Source organism: Cadophora gregata, assembly GCF_030347475.1.
Source record: "Cadophora gregata isolate MNR1 chromosome Unknown scaffold_3, whole genome shotgun sequence".
Classification (NCBI taxonomy): domain Eukaryota; kingdom Fungi; phylum Ascomycota; class Leotiomycetes; order Helotiales; family Ploettnerulaceae; genus Cadophora; species Cadophora gregata.
In genome coordinates, this window is record NW_026695926.1 from 3,371,799 (window position 1) to 3,395,666 (window position 23,868).

At 47.9% G+C, this 23,868-nt stretch overlaps 8 protein-coding genes across 9 annotated transcripts; 4 read left to right on the forward strand and 4 right to left on the reverse strand.

Moving 5' to 3' along the window:
• Window positions 1-12: 12 nt before the first annotated feature.
• On the forward strand, window positions 13-1,967 carry ONS95_009630 (uncharacterized protein; the record flags this gene model as incomplete). The annotated part of the gene is made up of 4 exons (XM_058503232.1): window positions 13-174; window positions 263-733; window positions 864-1,429; window positions 1,487-1,967. The coding sequence occupies exons 2-4, from the start codon at window positions 338-340 to the stop codon at window positions 1,965-1,967; spliced, it is 1,443 nt and encodes a 480-aa protein (XP_058362167.1). The 5' UTR covers window positions 13-174; window positions 263-337.
• A 233-nt stretch (window positions 1,968-2,200) lies between these two features.
• On the reverse strand, window positions 2,201-3,267 carry ONS95_009631 (uncharacterized protein; the record flags this gene model as incomplete). The annotated part of the gene is made up of 4 exons (XM_058503233.1): window positions 2,201-2,527; window positions 2,574-2,698; window positions 2,746-2,856; window positions 2,904-3,267. 4 exons carry the CDS (start codon window positions 3,265-3,267, stop codon window positions 2,201-2,203), a joined length of 927 nt encoding a protein of 308 aa, XP_058362168.1.
• A 1,407-nt stretch (window positions 3,268-4,674) lies between these two features.
• On the reverse strand, window positions 4,675-6,382 carry ONS95_009632 (uncharacterized protein). Its single transcript, XM_058503234.1, has 4 exons — window positions 5,875-6,382; window positions 5,705-5,827; window positions 5,425-5,655; window positions 4,675-5,378 (listed from the first exon to the last, which is right to left on the reverse strand). Exons 1-4 carry the CDS (start codon window positions 6,134-6,136, stop codon window positions 5,179-5,181), a joined length of 816 nt encoding a protein of 271 aa, XP_058362169.1. The 5' UTR covers window positions 6,137-6,382; the 3' UTR covers window positions 4,675-5,178.
• Window positions 6,383-7,122: 740 nt separating this feature from the next.
• ONS95_009633 (uncharacterized protein) lies at window positions 7,123-8,570 on the forward strand. The gene is made up of 7 exons (XM_058503235.1): window positions 7,123-7,561; window positions 7,609-7,695; window positions 7,743-7,829; window positions 7,877-7,972; window positions 8,022-8,105; window positions 8,156-8,275; window positions 8,325-8,570. The coding sequence occupies exons 1-7, from the start codon at window positions 7,412-7,414 to the stop codon at window positions 8,364-8,366; spliced, it is 666 nt and encodes a 221-aa protein (XP_058362170.1). The 5' UTR covers window positions 7,123-7,411; the 3' UTR covers window positions 8,367-8,570.
• A 1,591-nt stretch (window positions 8,571-10,161) lies between these two features.
• Window positions 10,162-10,829, reverse strand: ONS95_009634 (uncharacterized protein; the record flags this gene model as incomplete). Its single annotated transcript, XM_058503236.1, has 2 exons — window positions 10,373-10,829; window positions 10,162-10,324 (listed from the first exon to the last, which is right to left on the reverse strand). The coding sequence occupies exons 1-2, from the start codon at window positions 10,549-10,551 to the stop codon at window positions 10,162-10,164; spliced, it is 342 nt and encodes a 113-aa protein (XP_058362171.1). The 5' UTR covers window positions 10,552-10,829.
• Window positions 10,830-11,201: 372 nt separating this feature from the next.
• Window positions 11,202-13,793, reverse strand: ONS95_009635 (uncharacterized protein). 2 transcript variants are annotated; one of them, XM_058503237.1, is made up of 5 exons: window positions 13,545-13,793; window positions 13,280-13,492; window positions 12,996-13,229; window positions 11,929-12,944; window positions 11,202-11,880 (listed from the first exon to the last, which is right to left on the reverse strand). In XM_058503237.1, exons 1-5 carry the CDS (start codon window positions 13,764-13,766, stop codon window positions 11,517-11,519), a joined length of 2,049 nt encoding a protein of 682 aa, XP_058362172.1. In that variant the 5' UTR covers window positions 13,767-13,793; the 3' UTR covers window positions 11,202-11,516. The 2 variants fall into 2 exon arrangements, with proteins under 2 accessions (XP_058362172.1, XP_058362173.1); XM_058503238.1 differs by lacking the exons at window positions 13,280-13,492; window positions 13,545-13,793 and having other exon boundaries at window positions 12,996-13,266.
• A 1,454-nt stretch (window positions 13,794-15,247) lies between these two features.
• ONS95_009636 (uncharacterized protein) lies at window positions 15,248-17,308 on the forward strand. The gene is made up of 5 exons (XM_058503239.1): window positions 15,248-15,279; window positions 15,781-16,231; window positions 16,287-16,738; window positions 16,788-16,925; window positions 16,972-17,308. Exons 2-5 carry the CDS (start codon window positions 15,823-15,825, stop codon window positions 17,224-17,226), a joined length of 1,254 nt encoding a protein of 417 aa, XP_058362174.1. The 5' UTR covers window positions 15,248-15,279; window positions 15,781-15,822; the 3' UTR covers window positions 17,227-17,308.
• Window positions 17,309-18,630: 1,322 nt separating this feature from the next.
• ONS95_009637 (uncharacterized protein) lies at window positions 18,631-23,610 on the forward strand. The gene has a single exon (XM_058503240.1). The coding sequence runs from the start codon at window positions 20,586-20,588 to the stop codon at window positions 23,268-23,270; it is 2,685 nt and encodes an 894-aa protein (XP_058362175.1). The 5' UTR covers window positions 18,631-20,585; the 3' UTR covers window positions 23,271-23,610.
• Window positions 23,611-23,868: the final 258 nt, after the last annotated feature.

Below are 23,868 nucleotides of genomic sequence, written 5' to 3' on the forward strand. Positions count from 1 at the left end.
GTGAGACAAAGACCACTGGAAGCTGGATCATGAGATTGGGGTGTGGCTTTGCTGTGCGCGCTGGGCGTTAGGCAGACAGGAAACTTTATTGTTGTGCGGTTCTGTGTAGACCGAGGTAGGGCTGAGTATGGAATGGAAAGACAGTGTTGTTGTGGCAGTTGAAACAATTATAAGGTTGGTGATGCCTTCGCGTTTGGCTGTGAATCACGATCTGTTGTAAGCTTGCCAGTTTGTCGGTGTCGTTGCAGACTTACATCATCAGAACTTCTGGCGGTTTGACTCATCGAGTCTCTACTATTCCAACTCATATATCCTCACGCAACCTCAGACCGTCAAGATGGGTAATAAGAAGCAGCCTCCACTACAACCAGCGATGGACGACCCCGCTCCACCAAGCTATTCCAACGAACACCTCACGGGGGCAGGATCAGACTCTATCGAACCCCTTCCCCCAACATACACTCAAAACGACATCTCCACTCCCAGTCCCAGATATTCACAAAACAACAGCCACCGAAATGGAGCACCCATAACAGCAGAATCCCTATTCTTCGCGGCTATCAATGAAGGAAATCATGAATTAGTCGCCAGGTACCTAAGCGAAGGACTTGTGACGGCTAGTACGAGATATCATGATGAGACGCCGCTGTTGAGGGCTGTCAAGGCGAGGAATGTGGAGATCGTGAAGCAGCTGCTCGAGGCTGGCGCGGAGATTGATGAGTTTGGAGTAGTGGTGAGTGGATTTCATCCCTTCTTCAGTCCCGATCGCTTTGGAATATAGAACTTTTGGAGATGCAACCGATGAGCTTCTGAGAAATGTATCTTTAAAGAATGAGTTGAATCTGGGTCTAACATACACCCAGTCAACACAATACGACCCCACCACCTCATCCAACACCACCACCCTCCGCAACCCCCTCCAACTCGCCTCCTCCCTCGGGCACCTCATCCTCGTCAAGCTCCTCATAGAAACCTACCACGCCTCCGACTCCCTCGTCGCCCCCGACGGGCAAATCGCGCTCCGCCTCGCAGCAGAAAACAACCACCTCGAAATTGTCGAATATCTCCCTTCCCGCCGCACAGGCGGCTTCAAACGCTGGCAATTCAAGAACCGGAAATCGCTAAACCGAATCAAGCAGATCTGTAAGAGGATTGCTGGCTTTATTAAGTTCTTTCTCTGGGATGTAGAGAAGTTCTTCTTGTGGACGGTGCCGAAACATGTGCTTGTGAAACCGATTGTTAAGGGGTGTAAATGGTGCTGGGAGAGGAGGGGGAGATTGGGACCGTGGTGTAAACATCAGATGTTGGAGATGCCGGGGAGGGTGAAGAGGGCGGGGATTTGCGCTGGGAGACAGGCTGTGAAAGTTCCCAGGGGGATGGTGAAAGTTGCGAAGGGAGCGTGGAAGTTTGGAATGGAAACGCTTCCGAGGTGGGTTAGAAAGTTGAGTGTTTGGGCGTGGAAGTTTGTGACTGAGATCTTGCCTAGGTTGATCAAGGACTGTTCGAAGTGGTTGTGGAAACTACTCACTGTGAAGCTACCAAAGGCGTTGCAGATCTTGGGAGATTGGATTGTCTCTGGTATTACGTCTCTGGGGAGAACGATCTGGAATGCGGTCTTGAAAGTCATATCTTTCTTCTCAACTGTTATCGAAGCCATCGTCTCATTCTTCAAATCTCTCACACTACAAGATATCTGGAACGGTTTCGTCGAAATTCTGAGAGCAATTTTCGTCACGTTTCCGAAACTGATAGTATCCTGGGTCAAGGAGTTCGGAGACATGTCTTACAAGATGATGAAAGCGCTATTCGGCACGCTTGGGAAGGTTCTGTGGGTTTTGGGGTATGCAATTCTCTGGGTCATCACATTCCTGCCGAAGCAGCTGTGGAGGATTTTGGAGAGTATCGGTGCATCGCTGGCGAAGGCGGGATATGAAGTTAAGGTTTGGGTGAATCCGAAGGCGAGATGATGGACTTTTGGTTTTGGAGGGTTGTTTCTGGAGTTTTGGGTTAGTGGGATGATACCTGGAGTTTCAGTGGCCGGAAGCCTGAACTTTTTCATATTTGGCGATGTAACTTCACACATTTTATTGAGTGACGTGCTATTAGCCTGTTCCCTTTCTGTCTCCGCTTACAGTTTCCGACCCAGGAAGACAGAAATGCTCAAATGCTATTAAATTTCTTAAGTATGAAACGCTATATCTTATGAATCAGCGGACACCTCATCCGGCGTCTCCGTGGAATTAGAAGCCTTCGGTGGATCAGGTCCAACAATACTCTGAATATCATCTACCCTCCTATCCTCAATCCACTTGATCGCCTCCTCTCTATTCCGACACATATGTGCCTGTCCATTGCCCGTGGCATCGAGTACTGATTCCGATCCTTCAAGTGTCATGTCTGACATACACATAATTTGGTTTCTCAGATACTCGAAACAATGGGCTGCGTGGTAGTCATTTCGTTCCCCGTCGAACCCGAACTTGTTGTTTACGACAAGCTGGTGGTAGGTGTCTACGGTGTAGTATAGCTATTTTCATTAGCATTGGCTCTTCAATGAAGGGTAATAAACTTACGCAGTGTAATGCGTGTGTCCAGGAAGCTTCGAAGATAGGTCCGGAGCGTAGGGGGTCGGTGGCGATGGGTTTCCCGAGCATAGGGTGTTGCTCCCAGTCTGGAATTGAGACGCTTCCGCTTCCGACTACAGCTGTCAGCAATGACTTCATGTCGTGTGGGAACAGTACGTACGAGGCATCAGCATGTCCCAGTTCTTTCTCACTTCCATCCGGTTGTCGTTGCTTGTCATATTCGGTACGAACATCTCCTCATCCGGTGTGAGTAAAGTCCACTTGTGGCTCGCTGTTCTCGTCAGTCTTCTGATCGTACCTGCACCACTACTGACTTACTCGGAATATACAAGCCATTAACATCACCACCAGTCTCGGTTTTGTCTTGCGTCCAGCCAGTCCCCGTTCCTAGACCAGCCCAGCCATCACTCAGAACTCCACTGGTGGGTAGCAACAACATAATGATGATCCCCTGGAAGAACACAACAACACCCCATCGTATCCACGTCAACACCGTCGATAATCTTGAATTGTGTTCGTATCTTGACTCCCGAAACGTGGGCTGTTTGCTGCTGAGAAATCCATCCGAGGCGAGTGTAGTGTCGGAGTCGTGATCATTATCGTTCTCAAGGTCAATGGACATGACCTCATCATCCTCCAGTGTAGCGTATCTGCTCTCCTTTTCGTGATGTAAAAGCGCCATAGTGAAAGTAAGAAACAAACGAATGTGATGTTCAATTCAACGAAACAAAATGAGCAGAAAATAACGTAATTAGAGAAACCAGTTCTAGAAAGTAAAGAATCCAGTTCTTGCAGTACGAAAAACAAAATCAGTCCCAGACCGTTGATAATATCAAACACACCTGTCAACCTGAGAAGTGAAGAGACGAACTGACTGACAGCTTTCAGACGATAGTTCTTGGGGCGCTGTCCAGAGAGAGGCGGAAGCTTTCTTCCTGCTGGCAGCGGTTATCATACACTAAGGTAGTGTCATGTCAATCCACAGTGAACCTAAAAGGGAAGTTACAACTTACAACAGGTTTCATCCCTTCTCCCAAAAAAGTCGCGTGGGCTTGCTCCCAAGCAAGTGTCAAGTGATTTCAGACGATCCCTCGATCGATGCCATCCAAAACTCGTCTCGACCTTCTGGCCCAGCCTTTTCAGGAGCTTTAAGCTTTTCGGCAGGGTTGGCGCTTGTCCATACCTAGGCTCAAACGCGGTACCGAATCATTAATATTAGACTGGTCTGTCGTCTTGACTTTTGACGTCCATGCGAGAGATTGATTTGACCCGTAAACTTCCCGCTGTCTCTCCTTTTCTGGCCCGCTACTGCAAGTAGCTCGGGCCGCCCCTTGGTGCAGCGAAATTGTCCGTCGTGAATTATGGATGGCATGCTTATTGAATAGTTTAACTTTAAGATTTCGAGTGAATCAACCCTATGGATATAATTGATTTCGCCCTCGATTCTTTCGAGCTCTTGATGTTCGACTTGGCGATGGGCAATCCTTTCTTGGCTAACCGACAACCTGGTCCCGCTACATCAGACATTCCATTCCCCTTTTGTTGGTTGATCGGTTTCACCCAATTTCAGGCGTGTGAAATCCAGAACGTTCGAACGGGCAACTGAAGCCTGTATCCTGGAGTCGATCATGTCTGAGTTGGCTGTTGGGTACAGCGGCAAGCTGAGACGAGATTTGTGCCAAGTTGCAGGTGACCTTAGACAGGGGATGTGAAGCCGATGTTGTGGGGAAGAAGCGGTGATTGGACTCCCTTTGACGACGCCTCTTGGCTGCTTTTATCGATCTGTTGGATTGACCTTGCGGTGAAGGGGCTCTTGTGCCTTGCATGTTGACAGCACGGTGATGATGTCGTGCGAACATTCGAGTGTCTTCTCCTAGAAAAGCTGTATACTCTAGAAAGTAATATTCCACAATGGTGAAAAACTCCACACTTAAATCTTCTTAACTACAAACATCGCAAGATGTCACAAATAATCACCAAGCGGCCTAGGCTATTCAAGTGAAAAGTAAGTAAATGTTGCAACCGCCCGCTCCAGTAAACCCCACCAAGCACATCCATAGCAGCCGCTTTAGCCATCCGGAAAAACCAAGCTTCAACTCCAAGATCTCAGGCCGTTCCTCTTCCCCGTCCCCTCCAACCAACACTAACATCCACAACGGTCTCACAATCCCCAAACATACTAGCGTCCTCTTCGTTCCCCGTAGGAAGAATAACAACGACCTCCACAAGGCGACCCACTGCTCGGACATGGAAGAGCTCACGGGAGGAAAGAAAAATAAATCATGATCCCAGGCAGGATCGTCCGAACGAGATTGCATTGCGAGCCCGTGCCTTCCTAAATGTCAGTGGATATGAATCGATGCAAGGTAGGGACGATTTAGTTGGATATGCGCTGGGATCGCCGCGGATCAATGGACGGATATCAAGTGAGAAGTGTGATTCGGATGGTGCGGGTAGAATCACACTGTGGTTTTCATTTGCACCGATTTGAACACAAGTCTCCTAAAAATCACTGGAAGTCAGGGTGGTGGTAATCTGGTAGAGCGAGTATAGATGGGTGGGGTGCGCAGAAATGTATTAGGTTGATTGGTATCTATGGGTTCACGTCTCCCCTCTCCATATTTCCCACTGAATTGTCTATCGCCCACTCTTTCACTCTATCGAAGTTTCGGCACTGGTGAAAAGAATTGAGTTCTGGCCATGGAAGTGGATCTCCATCCATCATATAGAATGTAAATACACCGACATCTGCGTTACATTCGACATTCATTCTGAGGATTTCGAGACAGTGATCTGATCCGTGTTAGTGAGAGGTCATTCAGGTGTAATCCAGGCCTACCCGTATGCATCTGGAGATCTTCTTGGGTACCAGCAAAGTTGCCGTTACCAACCTCCATGTAATGTTCTTTGTAGGTGACTTGACGGAGGAGATTGATGCAGTGGAGTTGATGGAAGACTTCCAAACCAACTCTGTAGCCTTCAACTCCAGTCTTGGGGTTTGTGGCTCTCAGGTGTGACTTGGGCATTCCGATGATTTCGAGTTCTGCATCCGTGATAACTTGATCTCCGACTAGAAGTTGTTAATACTAGAGTCGAGAGCTTTGTTGAGAGGAACCTACTATCATACGAAATCGCATGCCATGCCTTGTCAACTTCTGGACCTTTCCCGACATACGGCGAACCCTCTCCCATAGTCGCATTAAATTTCACTCTCTGATACTCAACGGCCTCAGCAGCAGGTGCTGTTCAACCATTAGTCCCGCTCTCCAAAACAGCTCGAATAACTCACAATATGCAGAGAACTTCCTCACGTGCTCCAATGTTGACGCTCGAGTGAAGAATGCACCAACAAACATCGAGAAGGATAGCGAAAGTAGCGCAGCGTGAACCAACCACATCCATCTCATAGTTAACTTCTGACGGGGCTGAGTGAGTCTGACATCCTCCTCATCCTCCATCAACGTCGAATCCGAGGTCGATGTTGACGATCGTCTCGGAAATGGCTCCTGGAATTTCTCATCGTCCCGGACGGCCTCGTACTTGGAAGACATGACTGCGCAACAAAAATACTACTCCTGGTAGTTGGAAAAGAAACGAATGATTAGTTTGAACGAATGTACTTGACCAGAAGCAATTGCTGAAAGGAGGAAAAAGAGTAAGAGACGATGGGAAATCAGCAAAGAGAGGATATCGACTACCCAACCATAATACACCCATCATGTCACAGTGCCCCATCATGTCATAAGGGGTAGCAGTGCAAGTGTACGCGATACGCTCGTCTGATCGCTGTGTTGGAGTCTTGTACGATCGAGGTCACGGATCTTTGAAACACATGCCAGGTTCCACCATGTACGGCACTAGTGCCAAACAGAAACAAATCCCAACCTTGAGAAACCCCACAATGAAACCGCGACAGGCGAGGTTAAGTTAAATGGAATTCGGGCGCGCCCCAATGGAGTAATGAGGAGCCAAAAAAGGAATAAAGTTCGTAGCTGTCATTTTCCAATTATCCACTGTGGTGCAATCGAGCTGCTCGACCACAGGTAACTTTAGGCGGGGGACTCAGACATCTCCAATAATCTGGATGAAATCAACGTGTTCCGATCATGCATTGGCAAAATGCACGATTTCGTCCCAAAGATGAGATGGAACCCTGCCTGTCAAAATCAAGCTTCGGGTCCAAGCAAGAACCAAGACTTGAGTTTCGGTTCTGCGGTTCGACTTCCACTTCAAGGCGTTCTTCCAGGGAAGCCATCGCGCCATTAATGCCTCAAGATATCTTGAGACTGCAAATCTAAACCATACTTAGACTAATCCTTCCACATGCTCTTAACTGGGTCGCCTCCATCCGTTAATCCCTGAATGTCACACTAACCGGGAGCCGCAATGGAGAAGGGCGGGAAGTTTCTGACGGGGACTAGTGTTTGAATACAGACTAGCCAATTAAGCTTGTCCTCGTTGTTAACGGCCAGGATATCTGACAGCCAATTGTACCGGGCTGGCTAGGTCAGGAGGAGTCTGCAATCCAAATGCAAGGCAGCCAACTTCGAGTGTCAAAGGCAGAACCTCGCGGCTCATCAAGCAACATCCGTCTCGGACTCTTGATGGATTGTGCTAAGACCTTCCCAGCCAACTGTCGTCCGAACTGGATTAAGCTCGCCTGATTTTATGCTCCACCATATTCCCAACTGACATGATGTATAAAGGAACTTGGCTCCCACATACCTTCTCAAATCCACTCATCAGCCCACTCACCATTCTTTCCTTCAATCCCTACCTGTTCCATTCGTTTCACTGCCGGCCAGTCTTTATTGTATTCCTTCATCATGTATACTTCCGTTTCAAAGCTTTTTGCTCTTGGCCTCTTGGCCGCCGCTCCGCTGGCATCGGCTTACGCTATACCAGCTCAATCTCAAGACTTGGCCAGGTCTGTTGAACCGGTCGAGGCTAGACATCACACTGAGGCGCAAATCCAGGTATGTTTCTCACTGATTCAAACTGTACCCTTACTGACATTAACCAGGCCAAGAAGAACAAAGCTTCAAAAAGCGCTCGAGACATTGAGATCCTCGACAGTCGGGCGCCTCATCATACTGAGGCGCAAATTCAGGTATATTTCTCACTGATTCAAACTGTACCCTTACTAACATTAACCAGGCCAAGAAGAACAAAGCTTCAAAAAGCGCTCGAGACATTAAGATCCTCGACAGTCGGGCGCCTCATCATACTGAGTCTCAAATTGCCGTGTGTACTTTTCCGATACGAAGAGTACTCTCACTGACATTCAACAGGCCAAAAAGGCTAAGGGCGGTAAGAATGCCCGTGATTTAGTTGCTGAAGAGGCTCTTGAGACTCGCTCTCCTCATCACACTGAGTCTCAGATCGCAGTAAGTAATCCTATTCCCCTGTCGGATCACTAAATTAACAGTCTTGTAGGCCAAGAAGGCAAAAGCTTCAAAAAATGCTCGCGACATTGAGCTCGAATCTCGTACCCCTCATCATACTGAGTCTCAGATCGCTGTAGGGAACACCTTCTTTTGTCATTGTAAGCCGCGCTAACACGTTTACAGGCTAAGAAAGCAAAATCTGGAAAAAATGCTCGTGATCTAGCAGCTGATGAGGCCCTTGAAGACGAGGAGGATGCCGCTCTCGAGAACCGCGCCCCTCATCATACCGAGTCTCAAATTGCAGTAAGTATTTCCAGCACATTCACCTTTTCAGAAACTCACATCAACTCAGGCGAAGAAGGCCAAAGCTGGAAAAGATGCTCGATCTCTATAGGTACTAACGACCTTGTTGAAATCTAAATCGTCAAGGAGAAAGCCTAGAATATGGTCCTCTCCCGAGTCCACTAGTGTTCCTTGCAGTTTAGGTCTTTACTTCTGTGGATCGTCTTATAGTCACTATCCGGGTGCTTTCCCTAGGACAAATGTCTGGCTTAGCTTGTACTACTTTGTATAAAATTCATAGATTCTGGCAGTCTAATAAAAGCTTTCCTATTTCAATATATACTAACATGGTGGAGTATTCAATTCCAGGTATCACAGCAATACCAATAAGACTTCCATTCTTTTGTAAGCCCGGAAAATGTTCTCAACTGGCTCATTTCGCTCTAATGTGCAAAGGAAACCCCTAAAAATCAAGACAGCCGTGCCGTAGTTTCCACTGACTCTTGCTTACCTCGTTTAATTTATGGCTCGCTACAGGTGTTAATAGCGTTTGGGGCAAGCCGTAGCGGCCCATCTGGCAACCCTGTAGGGAATAGTAGTCTCTCTTACAGGCTTTACCTACAGGGCTTTCATCTTGTTGCATGAAACCGCAGTTAAGGGTATGGTAGCCTGGAAAGAGTTTGCGTGTCGCAATTCACAGGATGATGATGAAGTCAGGAGCAGGCAGACATACCCTTCTCATCCCACCCAGATCTCGAGCTGTTTGCCAGGTTACTCCATTGAGATCCGTGGTTGTTATACTTGTTTATCAACGAAGGGTCTTCTCTTTTTCTCTTAAGGTAGAGTCTCTGCAAAGGTCAGGTCTTCCTCTCGTATTTCTCCTAGGGCGAAGCCTTTTCCTAGGTGAGTCTCCAAGCTAATGTTTTCTCTCACTTAAAAGTCTCTCTTAATGACTAATCTTTTCTTTCTTTGTCCTTCGAGGCGAAGACTTCTCCCGGGTAAGGCCTCCAAGGTAAGGTTTTCTCTCACTCGAAATCCTCCTTCAAGGTAAGGTTTGTCTCTCACTTCCCTCAAGGTGAAGTCTTCTCCCAGGTAAGTTCTCTAAGATAGGGTTACTCTCTCATTTCTCAAGGCAAGTCTTTTCCCAGGTAAGGTCTCCAAGGTGAGGTTAGTCTATTCTTTCCCTCAAGGTAAGGTCTTCTCCTAGGTAAGGTCCCCAAGGTAAGGTTTTCTCTCGCTAGAAAGTCTCCTTAAAGATAAAGCCTTTCTCTCTCTTCCCCCAAGGCGAAGTCTTCTCCCAGGTAAGGTCTCCAAGGTAAGGTTTCCTCTCCCGCTTTATCTGTGAGGTGGAACAGGATAACTTGAGTCATTCCTATGGGGGGTTCTTACTAATACCGACTGTGAATATCCTGTAATTGTTTTACAGCAGAAACTATCGATAAAATTCAGACAGTACTGCAGTGATTTATTCATAAAACTACAAAGAGATCAGCGTGGCAAAGATACTTGGCTTGCACCTTGTTTCGGGTGAATCACAGTAAAACGAGATTCCACACGACTTAATCTTGGAGACTTTAAGTGGGAGACTGTACCTTGGAGGCCTTACCTGGGAAAAGTCTTCTCCTTGAGGCGAAAAAGAGAAAACAGACTAGGCCTTGGAGGAGACTTTGAAACCCGGGTCTTTCGATGTGTGTATGAGATGTTATTTGTTCTTCAGTAAGTTTACACCTGCTTTCATCAACGGCCAAGAGCCATAAACTAAGAATGAACATCAAGGTTGCCATTTTGTCAAGGCCCAAAATTACCAAGCTACCTTTCACCTCGTCTAGAACAGCTATCTTCCGTGGTCAATTATAACATTTTACATCCTCCAACCTGCTATCAGAGGTATCTCGGAATGAATCAGCCTAGAGGTCCACAAACAACATCCATCCTCGGCGCTGGGCCAGCAAAGTATGATCTCCTCCAGCAATACGCTCCTCGATATCCTTCAGGTCGTTATGAATTTTCTGCAACGTGACAATCCAGAAAAGACCGATTTCGAATCCGCGCATGACCTCGTTCCACATCCTACATCGCAGTCAGAAAGCACCTTGGTCTAGAAAGGGAAATACATACCCATCCCTGGGGCCAAGTACCAAGTGCAAGAATTCATCTTCCTTGACCTGGAGTAGCTCCTCAAGCCTAGCCAGGCGAGCCTCAATATCCTTGCCACGCAGCTCCTCATCAACCTGGTCACGACTGATGATCATGGGCCAAAGGCCAACTGCCCTCAAGGTGGCTTCTTGGGTATTCATTGTAGTGGTGGTGTGCAATTGTTGGGTTACCTCCGGTCGTGTGCGGAAAGGCGAGAGGATGATTCGCAATAACTACCGGGTTGAAGTATGGTGGAGGGCTCGTGGGATGGAGGCTTAAGGATCCAGACAGAAGATGGAGGAATCGTAAGAGGAGAGGAATTATGAGGCAGAAAGGAGACAGGGTATACAGTCCATAAGAAGGAGGGACCCGACGAGAGGCGTAGAAGGAAGACAGCCGGGAAGGAGCAACATGGCGGTAGGCTTGAGAATTGGAAAACATTCTGGCACAACATATAAAAGGGACCATCTAAATGTTCCCTCTTGTACTGATGTACTTGCACCAGGTAAGTTCTGAAGCCTAAACTCATTTTGAAGTAAGAACGTGCAAATGACGGCGTAGGTGTTTGCTTGCTGAATTGGACTCCTGGCTTGGGAGTGCTAGCTACCCCACCGAGATCTGCGAGCTCACCACTTTGCCCCGGTAATTGGAGACTGGAAGCTGCCCACTTACGATGTTCCCTAGTCCGAGAGAGTGATATATGGGCATTTTTCAGGTCAAATCTCAAGTCAGCGATGCCTTCCAGATGTGTACACCCTAGGGTTGAGTCACCACAGGCTGGTGTTAGTGTGAACAGGTCTGTCGGATTATGCAATCAAGCCAAGCGTGGTGGCACTTCCAGGTATCTATTTTATTCTTGTGACTATAATAAATTTTACAAGCGATAAAGACCATTCGAAGCAGGTAAATATTCAGCCGGCAGCGCGGCGTACAAAAACTCCAAGGTGACATGCCAAGACAGCGCAACAATAACTGATAACCTCCCCGATCCGACCTAGCATCTAGTATCAACAACAAAGAGAAAGAAGGCGCAAAAAATATCAAACAAAAAGACATTACTACGATAACCCATCCACGACAGGGTAAGAATTCCGCTGCTCCACCAGTGGCGGTCGTCAGGGCAAACTCACTTGACATTGGCTCTTTTCTTTGAGCCTAGCAATACGCTACAAGAATGAAGGTGATTAGCCATTGAAGCAGTAGAGACGTAACTCTCATCGCACCAGTCGCAGACAAGCGGTCTGAACGACTCCTTGAACCGTCCCATGGATATCTTATGAACGTAATCGAAGTGAGCAAGGAACGGCGTGACTGCTGGCCAACCTCTTAGATGAGGACAATCAAAGCATGTGAAGAAACTGGCGCCCCTGGAGTACAGGCCCTGGGTAGACCTGAAACGATGTTGCTGGAGCCTAGATGCAATCTGTTCGACGACGTCGACGTGTTCAGCAGACCCGGGTCCGATATACGACCAGTCTTGTGGCTCATGTCTGCGTTGCATTAGTTGTAGATAAGCTTAGCTCGACGTGGTAACATACTTGAGATCATCGTTCACTAGGCCGGTCTTCCTCGTCCTCTTGTCGGTAACCGAAAGCGGTCCGCCATCCTCGTCGTCACTATCGCTCTCGTCTTCTTGATCTTGCTGCTTTGCTCCGCTGACCTCCGAGACAATATCATCACTTGTATCGGCATTCTCATCCGCTTGCCCAGGCTCTGCCGACAGCTCCACCCCCGTTTGAGGGGGGCGGTCTTGCTGGGCGAGGCCGGTCCGAGATGTGTGAGATGTGTGAAATGCAATGCGAAGGGCCCCCCGGATCCAATCGGCGTATTTGCCGAGATCGTTCTTGTCGAGAGACGTGAGATTGAACTTGTGGTGGCGTGAATGGCCTTCTTGCCCGCCACGGCCCTGGGTATAGGTGACGATGTTCTTCGGCCGGAAGCATTTCCTCTCTTCATCGCAAGGCGGGTCTTGGCGACCGTCGATCATAGCGTGGTGTTTCTTGCGGTGGTTGTTCTGACAGGAAGTTTCTGCCTCAACGCAGCACGGATCGATACAGGACTCGGCGCCAGATATATGACTGCACCAGGTGACGTACCGCAAAAGTGCTAAGGTATCGCGATAGGATGTAAAGTCACCGGAGCAGAGAGTTAGGAATCGAGCAAGTCCATATACCTTGGCGAATTGTGAGGTTGTGCTCTGAGTGATGGAAACAACGTCATCGTGCTTGTTGCAATCCCAAACGAGCACGACTTGCAAGTCGAAGCTGAAGCATGTATCCGGGTACTCCAATAGAATAGTCTGTGTGATGATAGCAATGTGACGCAAGAAGAGCAGGACCATTGGATTTTTCAACACTTCAATGAGACACTCGACTGTGGGACGAACTTTGGAAGCATCTTGCCTCACCTGGTATGGTTTGATATTGGAGAGGTCCTGCGAAACGCCTTTCGCCTTAATCTTCTTCCACAATTCGATGCATTGATTTGTTTTACGGAGATCCTCTTCATTCAACTTCCAAGGTAGATCCTTGAGGGGCAGCGAGCCCAGTGAGCACTACACATATATGAGCCACGGATCGAGTAAGCCTACGTGGAATGAACATACCATGAAGTCAGAGTCTGAGGAAAGAGAACCAGGTTCCAAACTATCCACCTTGAGGCGGTCTGAGGAGGCACCAGGCTGTTGATGATCGAGGTTTCTACCGTTAGGCGAAGTATCCGCTACAAGGCTAGTGGTGGCGACAGCGGGTGTTTGTGGCTGGACGACACGTTTATCCTTGGTTGGAGTATCTGGATCGAAAGCATGGCCGTTGACACTGATCTTGTCCAGTTGCGAGAGCTGTAATCAGATGTGAGCGTTGACCAGTCCTTTCGAGAGAGCAGACTTACAATCTTCTCTTGCTCAAGGGGATTTCCAGAGACACCGAAGGCATTCTTCTGAATTGTAGAATGTGTCGAGGTTCTAGTCGATGGTGGCGGAGATACGAGCTGCTTATCGACCGTAACAGCAGCATTGACCTCTGAGTCGGGCGTTGCAGGAATCGATGAGGGAAAAGCACCAGGGACAGACATAGTAGTACTTGTTGAAGGTGATAATTCAATCTGATTTATCAAGGTTAGTAGATTCTAGGAAGCCAGGGTGATGACAGCCTACCGAGAAAGATTGATTCGTGGTCTGTACCTTCTGGATCAAAGCAAGTGTCAAGAGGTCTCGCCCACATATGTCATCTTGAAAGTATTTGTGCATGCCAGAGATCATCGTGTCCGCAGATACCTGGGTACCAACACCTGGAAAGTAGTTGAGGACGAAATCGACGAACATCTCGAGCTGATCGATACCGATGGTGTCTTTGAATGCTATGCTAGTATCTTGCATCACTCTATCACGGACGTCAAACTCATCCCTAAGATTCCGTCCCTCCACCTTGCGGCGGTCTTGGGAGGCACCTGGTGTGGAGGACTTCGGCTTCTTGGCTACCGAAAGATCAGTCATAGTATTACAACACTTTAAGAATTGACTCACCGGCAGGCTCTTGGTCCAGGTCGATTGGCAGATGATCATTTGATCGGCCATTCTTTCTGTTGTGTTCTGCTACTCTTCTCATAGAAGATGGTGACATCTTCTTCGCCGGCCTGCAACCTGGTCAGCATGTTCGTTGATAGGTCCCAAATGACCACGAAAGCATCAGGGCGAACGACAACGAGCCTGGAAGATGATTTCAACTTCGGGTGTTAATGCAACAAAGCAGCTGGAGGTGTGATGTCGACGACTTGATGATAAGGCCAACCCAAGCTTCTGTGATAGGCAACGGAAGAGAGAGTGATCTGCCACAGTCAAGTGATGGCGGTTCCAACATTCATCCGCTGTTCGTGGTAGTGGCAACCTTGGGAAGTGATATGGCAACCTTGAAGAACTGTTGTGAACAGTGCAAGTGAAAATCTACTTACCTGCTAGGAGATTCTGATATAGGTGCGTAGCCCAAGGCTCCCATAAGTGAACGAAACATTCCGGACATGGTCGGCGTATTTAAGGAAGAAGCAAGCCTGGTAGGAAAAGAAGCGAACCAGGACAGTGTGACAAAGCAAACCAGAACGGCCGAGAGACGCGACCAAAATGCCAACGAAAGGCCAAAAAAGACCGAGGGGGGTTACGAAATGAGAGATTGTTGGGGATGGAAGACAACAGAAGAGAAGAGGTAAGAAGACATGGAAAGGAAGCAATGGAAAAGACATGCTAGCGCCAAGGATGGTGGGCGTTGCTCAACGGAAGGAACAACCACACCACACCACCACACAAACACACTATACTGAGGTATTCCACGTACCAAATGTACTTCAGAGAGATAGGGTGGCATCTCTCTCACAGCGAGGTTCATTATATTTTTATTTCTCTTATCATGAGACAGACATATAAAGTTATGACGGGGTTTGATGCTGGTCATCTGTCAGGACAGCCCCCTAGGCAGGAGCAAACCCCGTACACCAAGGCCAGTACTTGTCGCTACGAAGTCACTTTAACGGTTGCTGAGTAAGTAGCGTGAAGCTAGAAACAATCAAAGGATATTATTGTTGGGGTCTTTCAGAGTCTCTTCCTTCCTCAAGCTCCAGTGAAAGAGAGCATCTGACCTCGCCTACTACTGTACCTAGGTAGATTTATAAATCCCCCCTTTTTTTTCTTTTCTTCCTTCTAATCTCTTTAGCCATCAATCACGCTTCATACCTGCAAAGGTACGTGGTCCTCGTTTCTACCCAAGCCGACAGCCTTGAACATAGAATGTCTGGTATCGTAATCTGCATTCTGTCAGATCTGTCATAATGCTACTCGAACATGTGTGCTAATTCTTTCCTTCTTTTAGATGGGGAAGGGCAAGCGTGGAAAGAGAAAGCGGGTAAGTTTCTTCAGCTCTCCTTGGTTTGCATGCTGTCCACTAGTCCAGCGCCTCAAAGATCCGGCGCTTGAATTCCAATACCTGGTCATTGCTCTATTCCAACACTCGCGATATCGCGTTGTGTCCCCCCGCTCCACTCAATCTCCTTAAGGTGCGAGAATACCTCACATGTACCCTGCTAGGGAGCTTGCAACCTTTAACGTACTCGCTGCTTGTGCCTTCACTATACCTGGATAAACTATCGACCTCGACACCCTTTCAGTTTTCCTTACAGTCATCTGTCTTCATCTGCAATCACAGTATATCGTCAAGATACCAGGGCAGTGCTATAGCAGGTACAGCTTGGTGTTCTGGAACTTCAAACGCGAGCAGCCACCGTCTTACGACTTCTCCACAAGCTGGTTGGCTACAGTACTGTTCACTCACGGACTATCTTGTTCCACTTATCTGCAATCGCACACTCGCATGTATATTCTGCATATTGACTAACACACACAATAGGCGGATGGTACGATACGAGGTCAAGCTTTTGCAGATGGGTCAATGCCAGCCGCGAGAACACCACGTAACGCATTTTGCGCCCCTGATCCCGACTACGTCAAGCCCTCGAAGCGGCAGAGAAAGACCCAGAATGAGATGCGACGGAGTGAGGAACAAATTGCTGCACGAGAAACACTACGACATAATCCCTTGGACCCGGCTGCTATGAGGATATTTCAAAAACAGAATATATATCACAACAAGACCTCGTTGGTTGGTGCTGGAGCTGTAGCTCCTGGGGAGGCCCGGTTGCCCGCCTCCGTGGTGGATCCGTTGGACTCCTCAGGAGTAAGAACTCCTGACGTGGAGACAGAAGACTTCGCTATGGACATGGAGGACACTTCTATGGAGTATCCTCTCCCAGATGGTATGGAACTTGGGGATGAATCCGACGGATTTTCAGCCTACAATGGTAAGGCTTCCTAATAAACTTTGACCTCGATCAAATAGCTCATGTGAAAACCCAGAGATGAGTATTGCCAGTTCTGACGATGAACCCGAACCCATTCAGGTCAATATCACTGGTCAGCCTGCCATTTCAACCTCGAGTATCACATCTCCTTCTACAATGCTTACGATCTCTCAAGACGTCACGTCAGCGTGGAGTCTCGCTTCTTCTCAACATAGTTTTATACCAGATATTGTCCGTGCGGCTCGTCCTTTATCTTGGTGGTGCAAGCCACGTACTTACATATCCTGCGACTTCGAGACATCCAGGAACGGAAAAATCTCCCAGGTCGGTTTTGCCTCTGTCTATATTTCACAAGAAATCTTGGATCGTTTACATCGAGGAGCTTTCTTACCTATGGAAACCGACTACTACCATTTGATGACCAGGGATCAGCTCTTTGAGAAGCCAGCGCATTGGGATAAGCAGTGGAAGTATCGAAATGACAGACGGAACTTGTTTGGCAATGGTGTAAGTTGTATCCTCATCTCCTCTTAGATTGTATCTCTAATCTTGTTAGACATCAAAAGTTATTCCTGACGAGGAGTTGAATGAGTACATGAGACAAGAAATTTGTTTCTGGTCACTTGGTCGAAATCAAGATGATGTCTGCTTGGTCCTTCATGATGCACGAGCAGAGCCATTAAGTTGCCAAAAGGTATATTCTAAGCACCTGGGAAAACCAATCGGTACTAATAAGATAGCACAACATCACCGCTCTTGATGACTTCTGCGGATTTGTTGATACAGCTCGACCTGGTTACGGCTACTTCAGAACCCTCGATACACAATCTATCTTTGCTGGTCATCCTTGTGTCTGTCGACGTCAGCCAAGTTTAGAATTCCTGGTGGACACACTATTGAAGGTAGATCCAAGGCATTGTCATAATGCATTGAACGACGCTGCATTTACGCTGTGGTTATTATGCCTGTATATTCACGAGCAGTTTCAACAGTAGATAGCTGATGGATAATCGCCCACTAGACCGCTTTTCAGTGGATGTGTGGCATTATATCTATAAGCTTTCAAGAATCAATCAGTCCTCTACATATGTTTCTCTGTATTCAAGCTGACTCGTGAACCTTTTGAAACCTTGCTAGGTAGAGGCACTCTTAGAGCCTAGCCTACTTACCTATTTCGACTATCTTAGTGAGCTATGGAAGGTGGCGCATACAAGGAAGAGTTCCACCATCTACCACAGCAGCTGTACTACTGATATAGGTCCTAGCCTGTGTAACTGATAGACCTGGAAGGCTAATATTACTAGTATTTTCTTAGTGACTAAGACTGACATTTTACCTGGTTAACAATTTCTCGAATTACTACGTAGGGCCTCTCCAATGTGTTGCTACCAAGCTTGGCTTCTCGCTCACCAGGTACCGATTCAGCAGTTGCCCTAGATATCTACTCAGAGGGTTAATGTATTATATTAACCAGGGAGCAGCACGTAGTATAGGCACACCTAGTTAATCTCAATATTATCTACAAATACTAGAATATTGTTATCAAAGGCAAGAACAGAATACTGATTGTTGTTCTCTTTAGATATTTGTCTACTCAGATTAAAAGACCTATACCAGGTAGAGGATGCTGCCATTTTGTACAAGGACAAACAGAAAGCTGTTTACTTACTACCTAGAAGGCGGGCGTTATTTGGATAATTATTAGGACAACACTATTTCGTTGTTTGAATAGACATGGAACCTAGGGCCAGGCGAAGGGGACGTATAGAACGTCGTAAATGACTAGACAACTTTCGAGAAGCGACTACCTGGGTAGGCTTCCTAGGACAAACATTTATACTTGACATTTGTTTAATATGGAATACTATAGGAGACCTGTGCTAATTCAAGAGCAAGACTTATAGCATAAACAAGTAGCTCTTCTCCTCGTTTACAAAAGAATGAAAGGCGAGTCACCTGGGACAAAGAGAGAAAGGCTCATCTATGATAAATAACGTAGGTGATCTAAAACCGCCATAGTAATCAGTATCTAGAATATTAATGTACTAGGTGATCCTGGTCTGGTATTTCGTAAGAACTCAGAAAACCTCATAGACCCTTCAAGCTATACTTCAAAAGCGCATTGACGTACTAGGTGTAATATAGAGCCAGGCGGCAGTGGATAGTCGAGCACCAACTAAGATTGTACTCAGAAAGGATTTTGTTAAGTGAAAAACTGGTTGTAGGAACCAGGTCGTTCACAGGTACCATAGGACGATCGCTAATCAGTAAAGGACCTAGGTAGGTAGGTACCTGCCCAATAAATGTGTAGATTCATCACGTGGAAGTGCACATAGGCGCGCTGCGCGTATAGCTGACCAATTAAAATAGCTTCGCTTAAGAGCTTCCCGCGATATGACACTAGACAGGGGTAGCTGGCCGGCAAGACCTCGGCATCACCAGATTCACCTGAATAGCTTCACAACAGCCGCCACTAGCGTCAAAAAGCGAAGCGAGAAAATTACATATTCTCTACCCCTTTGACCACAAAAAGTCCTTTCTGAAACTCAATTCAAACTTTTTGTGGCCACCAAGCCGGGTGGAAATTCAACACCATAACCTGGTAACGATTCAGGCTGACCTCGGCCAGGTCCTGATACACACTCAAATCTGTGAATGGTTACAACTACCAGACAATCATAGTCGCCAGGTACCATATGAGTTCCTACGTACCTGGTAGAGACAGATTGCACCTCAGCGCTAGCAAGACGAAAATCACCGGGATCGTAAAGAATCGAGCGAATTCCTGGAACAATCTCATCGCTGCGCACCAAGCGGACCGAGAACGTAGCCACGTCGCCAAAGCCTTCCTCAGCGACCAGGTAAAAACAGCCATAGATCGAGAAAGAAGACAACAAGCTGACGATCTCAAAAGACTGGGTCCGATTCCAAAAGACCCCTTCCCTGATATCCTCCCAGCCTTCGCAGACCCCAAGCGCACCTCCGCCTTCACTAGGTTATTTCGCAAGATGCCTGCTCCACCACCCACCTTTTTTGACCGGTTCGCTCAGGACTGGTCCCCGGCCCCTAGACACACCACCTTTGAGAAAGAGGCTGTTCTACCATTTCCATCCTACTTCCAGGTTCTTATACCGGCAATGGAGTGTGGACGATATGACTTGGACACTTTAGAATGGGATCTGAATTATGACGCCGCAGTCGACCGGGTCACAAAATTCATTGCTTTCCACGAGAAGCTAGCCGAGAAGGCCACTGATGATCACTGCAGAACCTGGCACAAAGGTATGGTTCGAGCTTCCACTGGAGTACAAAAGCAATGGCTAGAAACCAAGGAGGACTATGCCGGAATCGAGGGATACGCAAGCTGCATCCTGAGCTTGGTATACCTCAAGATGGAATGGGAATGCCTCCAGGGTACCGAATACCGGGTTGGGTCATACAATCTTCGGGGATGCCCATCCGATGAATGTGGTGGCCATTTCAGAGATAAGAACGACCAGGAGTACCCGGCCGAGCCTGAGAGACGCCAACACAAACTGTCGGACCTTTTTTCCGTACCGAATAACAAGCTCCACATTCGAGATCTGAGCCTCCTGCAAACAACCTTTCCAGAATTTAAGAATCGGCACTTGCGCTCTCCAAAAGCCTTGACCGCTTTGACCAAGTACTTCAGCGTCCTCCTGAGCCAGGACCCAAACGGATGGATCACAAAGGGCCGAACCTGGGGGGTCCAAGCTGGCACCTACGAAGCTGACAAGAACAAGTATTTCAAAAGAGTGGTCACACTTCAGCTTAACAAATCTGAAGCGCACAAGGTAGTATTGTCGAAATACGTTACCGCCTTTGATAAGAACGGAGTCTACTTGACAGGCTTTGAATACAAGACAGGATCCGATTCAACTACCTGGGCAAAAGTCAGAGATTGCGTTAATTCGTACCAGCCTTACGACAAATTCAACTTCCCTAAGAATGATCGGAAGGGAGAGAAGCTCGCATTCTACCAGGGACTTGCTGACCGCGGTTGGTGGGCCCCAGTCGCGGAGGCCCGAGTTCGCTTGAAGTTCCCAACTTGGAGATATTCGAGAAATGCTGTCTTAACCAACCACCATCTCTGATTGTCCCAACTGGTAAACCTCACCCCGACCATGCATTTGGTACAGACCTCCTCGAGGCGGTAGGGAGACTGGGTAGGAAAGGAAGATCGAGTTCTACACCAAGTAGTGGTGGGGCCCGGAAGAGATCAGGGGGCAGTTTGTTATCTGCGGAAAAGGCCGAAGACGATCCCATCGACACTATTGAGAAGCCAGAACCACCTTCGGACTACGAGGGTCCTCCTCGGCCCCGCCGAAGAAAGATGCCGGACCTAGGTTGGGTCAAAGATTTCGAGTTGAATGCTAGAGAGAATTATTCTGGAGCTAGTGCACAGAAGGCTCGCGATTTCTTTGGTATAAAGCTGGGTGACAAGAAGATGACACTACTTCCAAATCTCCACCAAGATGATTTCCCCGAACCAAGTGACCAAGAAATGCAGGTCTGGTCAACGAAGTTCGACCCGGACTCGGTTGACACGGCAAGGAAGGCTTACGAAATTGCCCTCGAGTACCAAGACCTGTATAACAAAGCCCAGTACCTGAGACGAAAAGTGCCAACCTTGGACTTGAAAAAGATGACTGACTACGGAGGACCGGCGCCCCTCGAACGCGAAATGGACGAGATCTGGGAAAATGGCATTGAAGAGGGACATCCAACCCCGGAAGCCTTTTTCCGAGATAGCACCAAGTGTGCTCGGATTGCTAAAAGCCCTGTCATGTTAGTTGACGGAATCCCGTCGATCCTCTTGGCTTCAATTACCCTCGTACGAATCCCAGCGATGACCTACCTGGCAAACGTTATCGGTCGTTCAAAATGCCATAAGCAGAATTTCCTTGATGCTAAGGCTAGGATCATCGAGCTCGAGGACCAAGAGGACCGGGGACGCCATCGCAAGGCTAAAATAAAGCAGCTGCTAGAGCAAGAAAAAGCCAACAAGAAGATCCAACCCGCTGACTCTGTTCAGTCTACTAGGTCGCCAAGTCCAGCGTACCTGGAGATTCCAGAATATTCCGATGCCCTTAAACCTGCTACGTTGGAAGAAATGGAAGCGTACAGACTTAAACACTACCCTGAGGTAGGTAAGAGAATCTGGCGAAAGTTTTGCAAAGGAAGTCTAGTGGTGGAAGCCTTCCAAAAGCCAGCTATGATTCGCAAAAAGAAGGTCAAAGACTTCCTCGCCAAATATCTGATCGAAAACCCAGTCGATAAGGCCCGGGAAGACGAGACTCCGAAGAGACCGACTCTCCCAGAAGGAGTAAGATGGCACACCGACCTCACGAAGGAGGAGTCACAGCACTACCACGATAGCCAACGTTACTGGTATGTCAACACTATGTCCCGGTCCTTGGAGCAGTACATCAAAATCTGCGAGGGATTCATGGCATACCCACAGAAGGCCGACCCAGACCTGGATGTGGAGTCATACGCAGTTATTGCAGCCAATACTATTCTAGCATTCCGACCAGCGTGCTTCAACGCCACGTCGGCCCAGGCCGTGGAAGAAGAAGTTACTCGTGTTCTCGCGCAGATCCATACCGAGATGGAAGCTGAGAACCCACTGACTTGGGAGAGCCCTACCCCGACTTGGTTGACGGAGCGCATTATGCAACTCGATGCTCAACCTTCTCCATATCCACCTACCCCAGATCTTGCACAAATCTCTAATATTGGAGATCTTGTAAGCTGGACCACGGAAGACCTCCCCCGACTTGGATACTTCTTCGATGACTACCTGACTCCTGCGGAAGATACCCAAGAATCTGAGCATCAAACCCAGGATGTGGTACAAATACCTAGTCCCCGGCTCCAGAAAACTCGACCATACTCAAGTAGACTAGGTGACATCTCGGACTACGAATATGACATGACTGCCGACTGTGTCTCGTCGGATGACACAGATGAGCGAGAAGATTCGGACTTCAAATCGCACCGGGGTGGGTTGGTTGATATAGCAGTCACCGGGTCATCCCAGCACAGCACCGATGATGACACCGAACAATACCGATCCGCCCTACGTAACCTCGACCTACAAGTGGAGGACATCCAGGTCGTTCTTGAGGATCCCTCATACATCTTGTTCCACAAAAACCTGGCTGTTGTCTACAATTCCTTGAAAAATGGCAATATTCCTACCTTTGCAAAGAAGATGGACAAATACGCCCTTCGTATCCCTCTGCGCAAGTTACTTACCATCCTAAAGTTCAAAACTGAGACATTATATAGAGAAGAAGAGTCGGTCCAAACCCAGGTCAGTCGTATCCTTAAGTCCACGTGGAAGGATTTGCATGTTACCGTGAAGGACATGACCCAGGGTGTTTGGATGTACACGTTTTACCTCTGGGTACAAAGCCTGGTAATTCGAAAGCACTCCCGCTTGCCATCCCACCATGGTAACCACATCGAGCCTGCTATGTGGAGATGTCAAATTTTCGCCGCCGTATACCAGCAGTACGCAGCCTCGGTTACTAAGCTCCTGGGAAAAGATGCACTTATATCTAACCCCTCAGAAAATGATGGGGATCCACGACGTTCAGACTACGAGGTAGTAAAGGCAAAACTCCCAGAGCCAACTATCGTACACCTCTCCGACGAAGACGAGGTAGCTGACGGTCCTGTGAAAAAGGTCGACCAAAAGCGCCCACGTGAAAAGGAGAGCCAGGCTGGGGGAGCCGGAGGCACGGAGCAGGGTCAACCACCTTTAAAGAAACAGAAAGTCCAGTCCGAGAAGACAGAGTTGACCCAGGCAATCAAAAACGGCACACCACCCAAGCCCAACCCGCCAGGTACAAAAGTCTCGTCAGTGATCCCGTCACAAACAGCCCTCAAGCCTCACACGCCTAAGCACAAGGCAGACGTGGTTGCGGACTCCGACCTGGACCTGGGTGATGTTGATGCCCTCATGGCAAACATGACCGAATTGCACTCTGGCCATGGTGAGGATGACTAAGTCGCAGAGGTGTCTAGCAGTGCGACTATACCACCTGCTTAATCACTCCAGGGACAGGTTGACTATGGGAGGACCTAGTGGCGGATAGATACATTTGAGAGGATGAGTCAAAAATGGGGTGAAGTGGCGTTTGATTTGAGAACCAGGGTTGTAAATTAGAAACAAGGTTTTTCCAAGCTTTTACGGTTGATTAATATGATTATACACGACAAGTAGGCACCTGGAGGAGCGTCGGAGGAAGAATACTATGCCCACCGTGGTCGGAGTAGGACTTGGTATTTGGACGAAGCTGTGCCAGGTAGCTAGCACCAAAACGGACTTGGTTTCAGATTAGAGGTCTATATGATCTCTTTTGAGTTCTATAAGCTTTCAAAAATTAAGCAGTCCTTTAAAAAAACTTTCATTCGTACCTGGTCTGAATCGTGAACCTTGTATAACCTGTACCAGGTAGAAGCACTCTTAGAATCAATATTAAGGCGAGGCTGGGGCACAAGACAGATTGCTGCTAAGAAGGCCAAGGCCGGAAAGTCGGCGTAAAGAGTGGTAATTCGGAATGTATATTATTTTGTTGGACTTTTGGGTGTTGATGGAGTCGAGT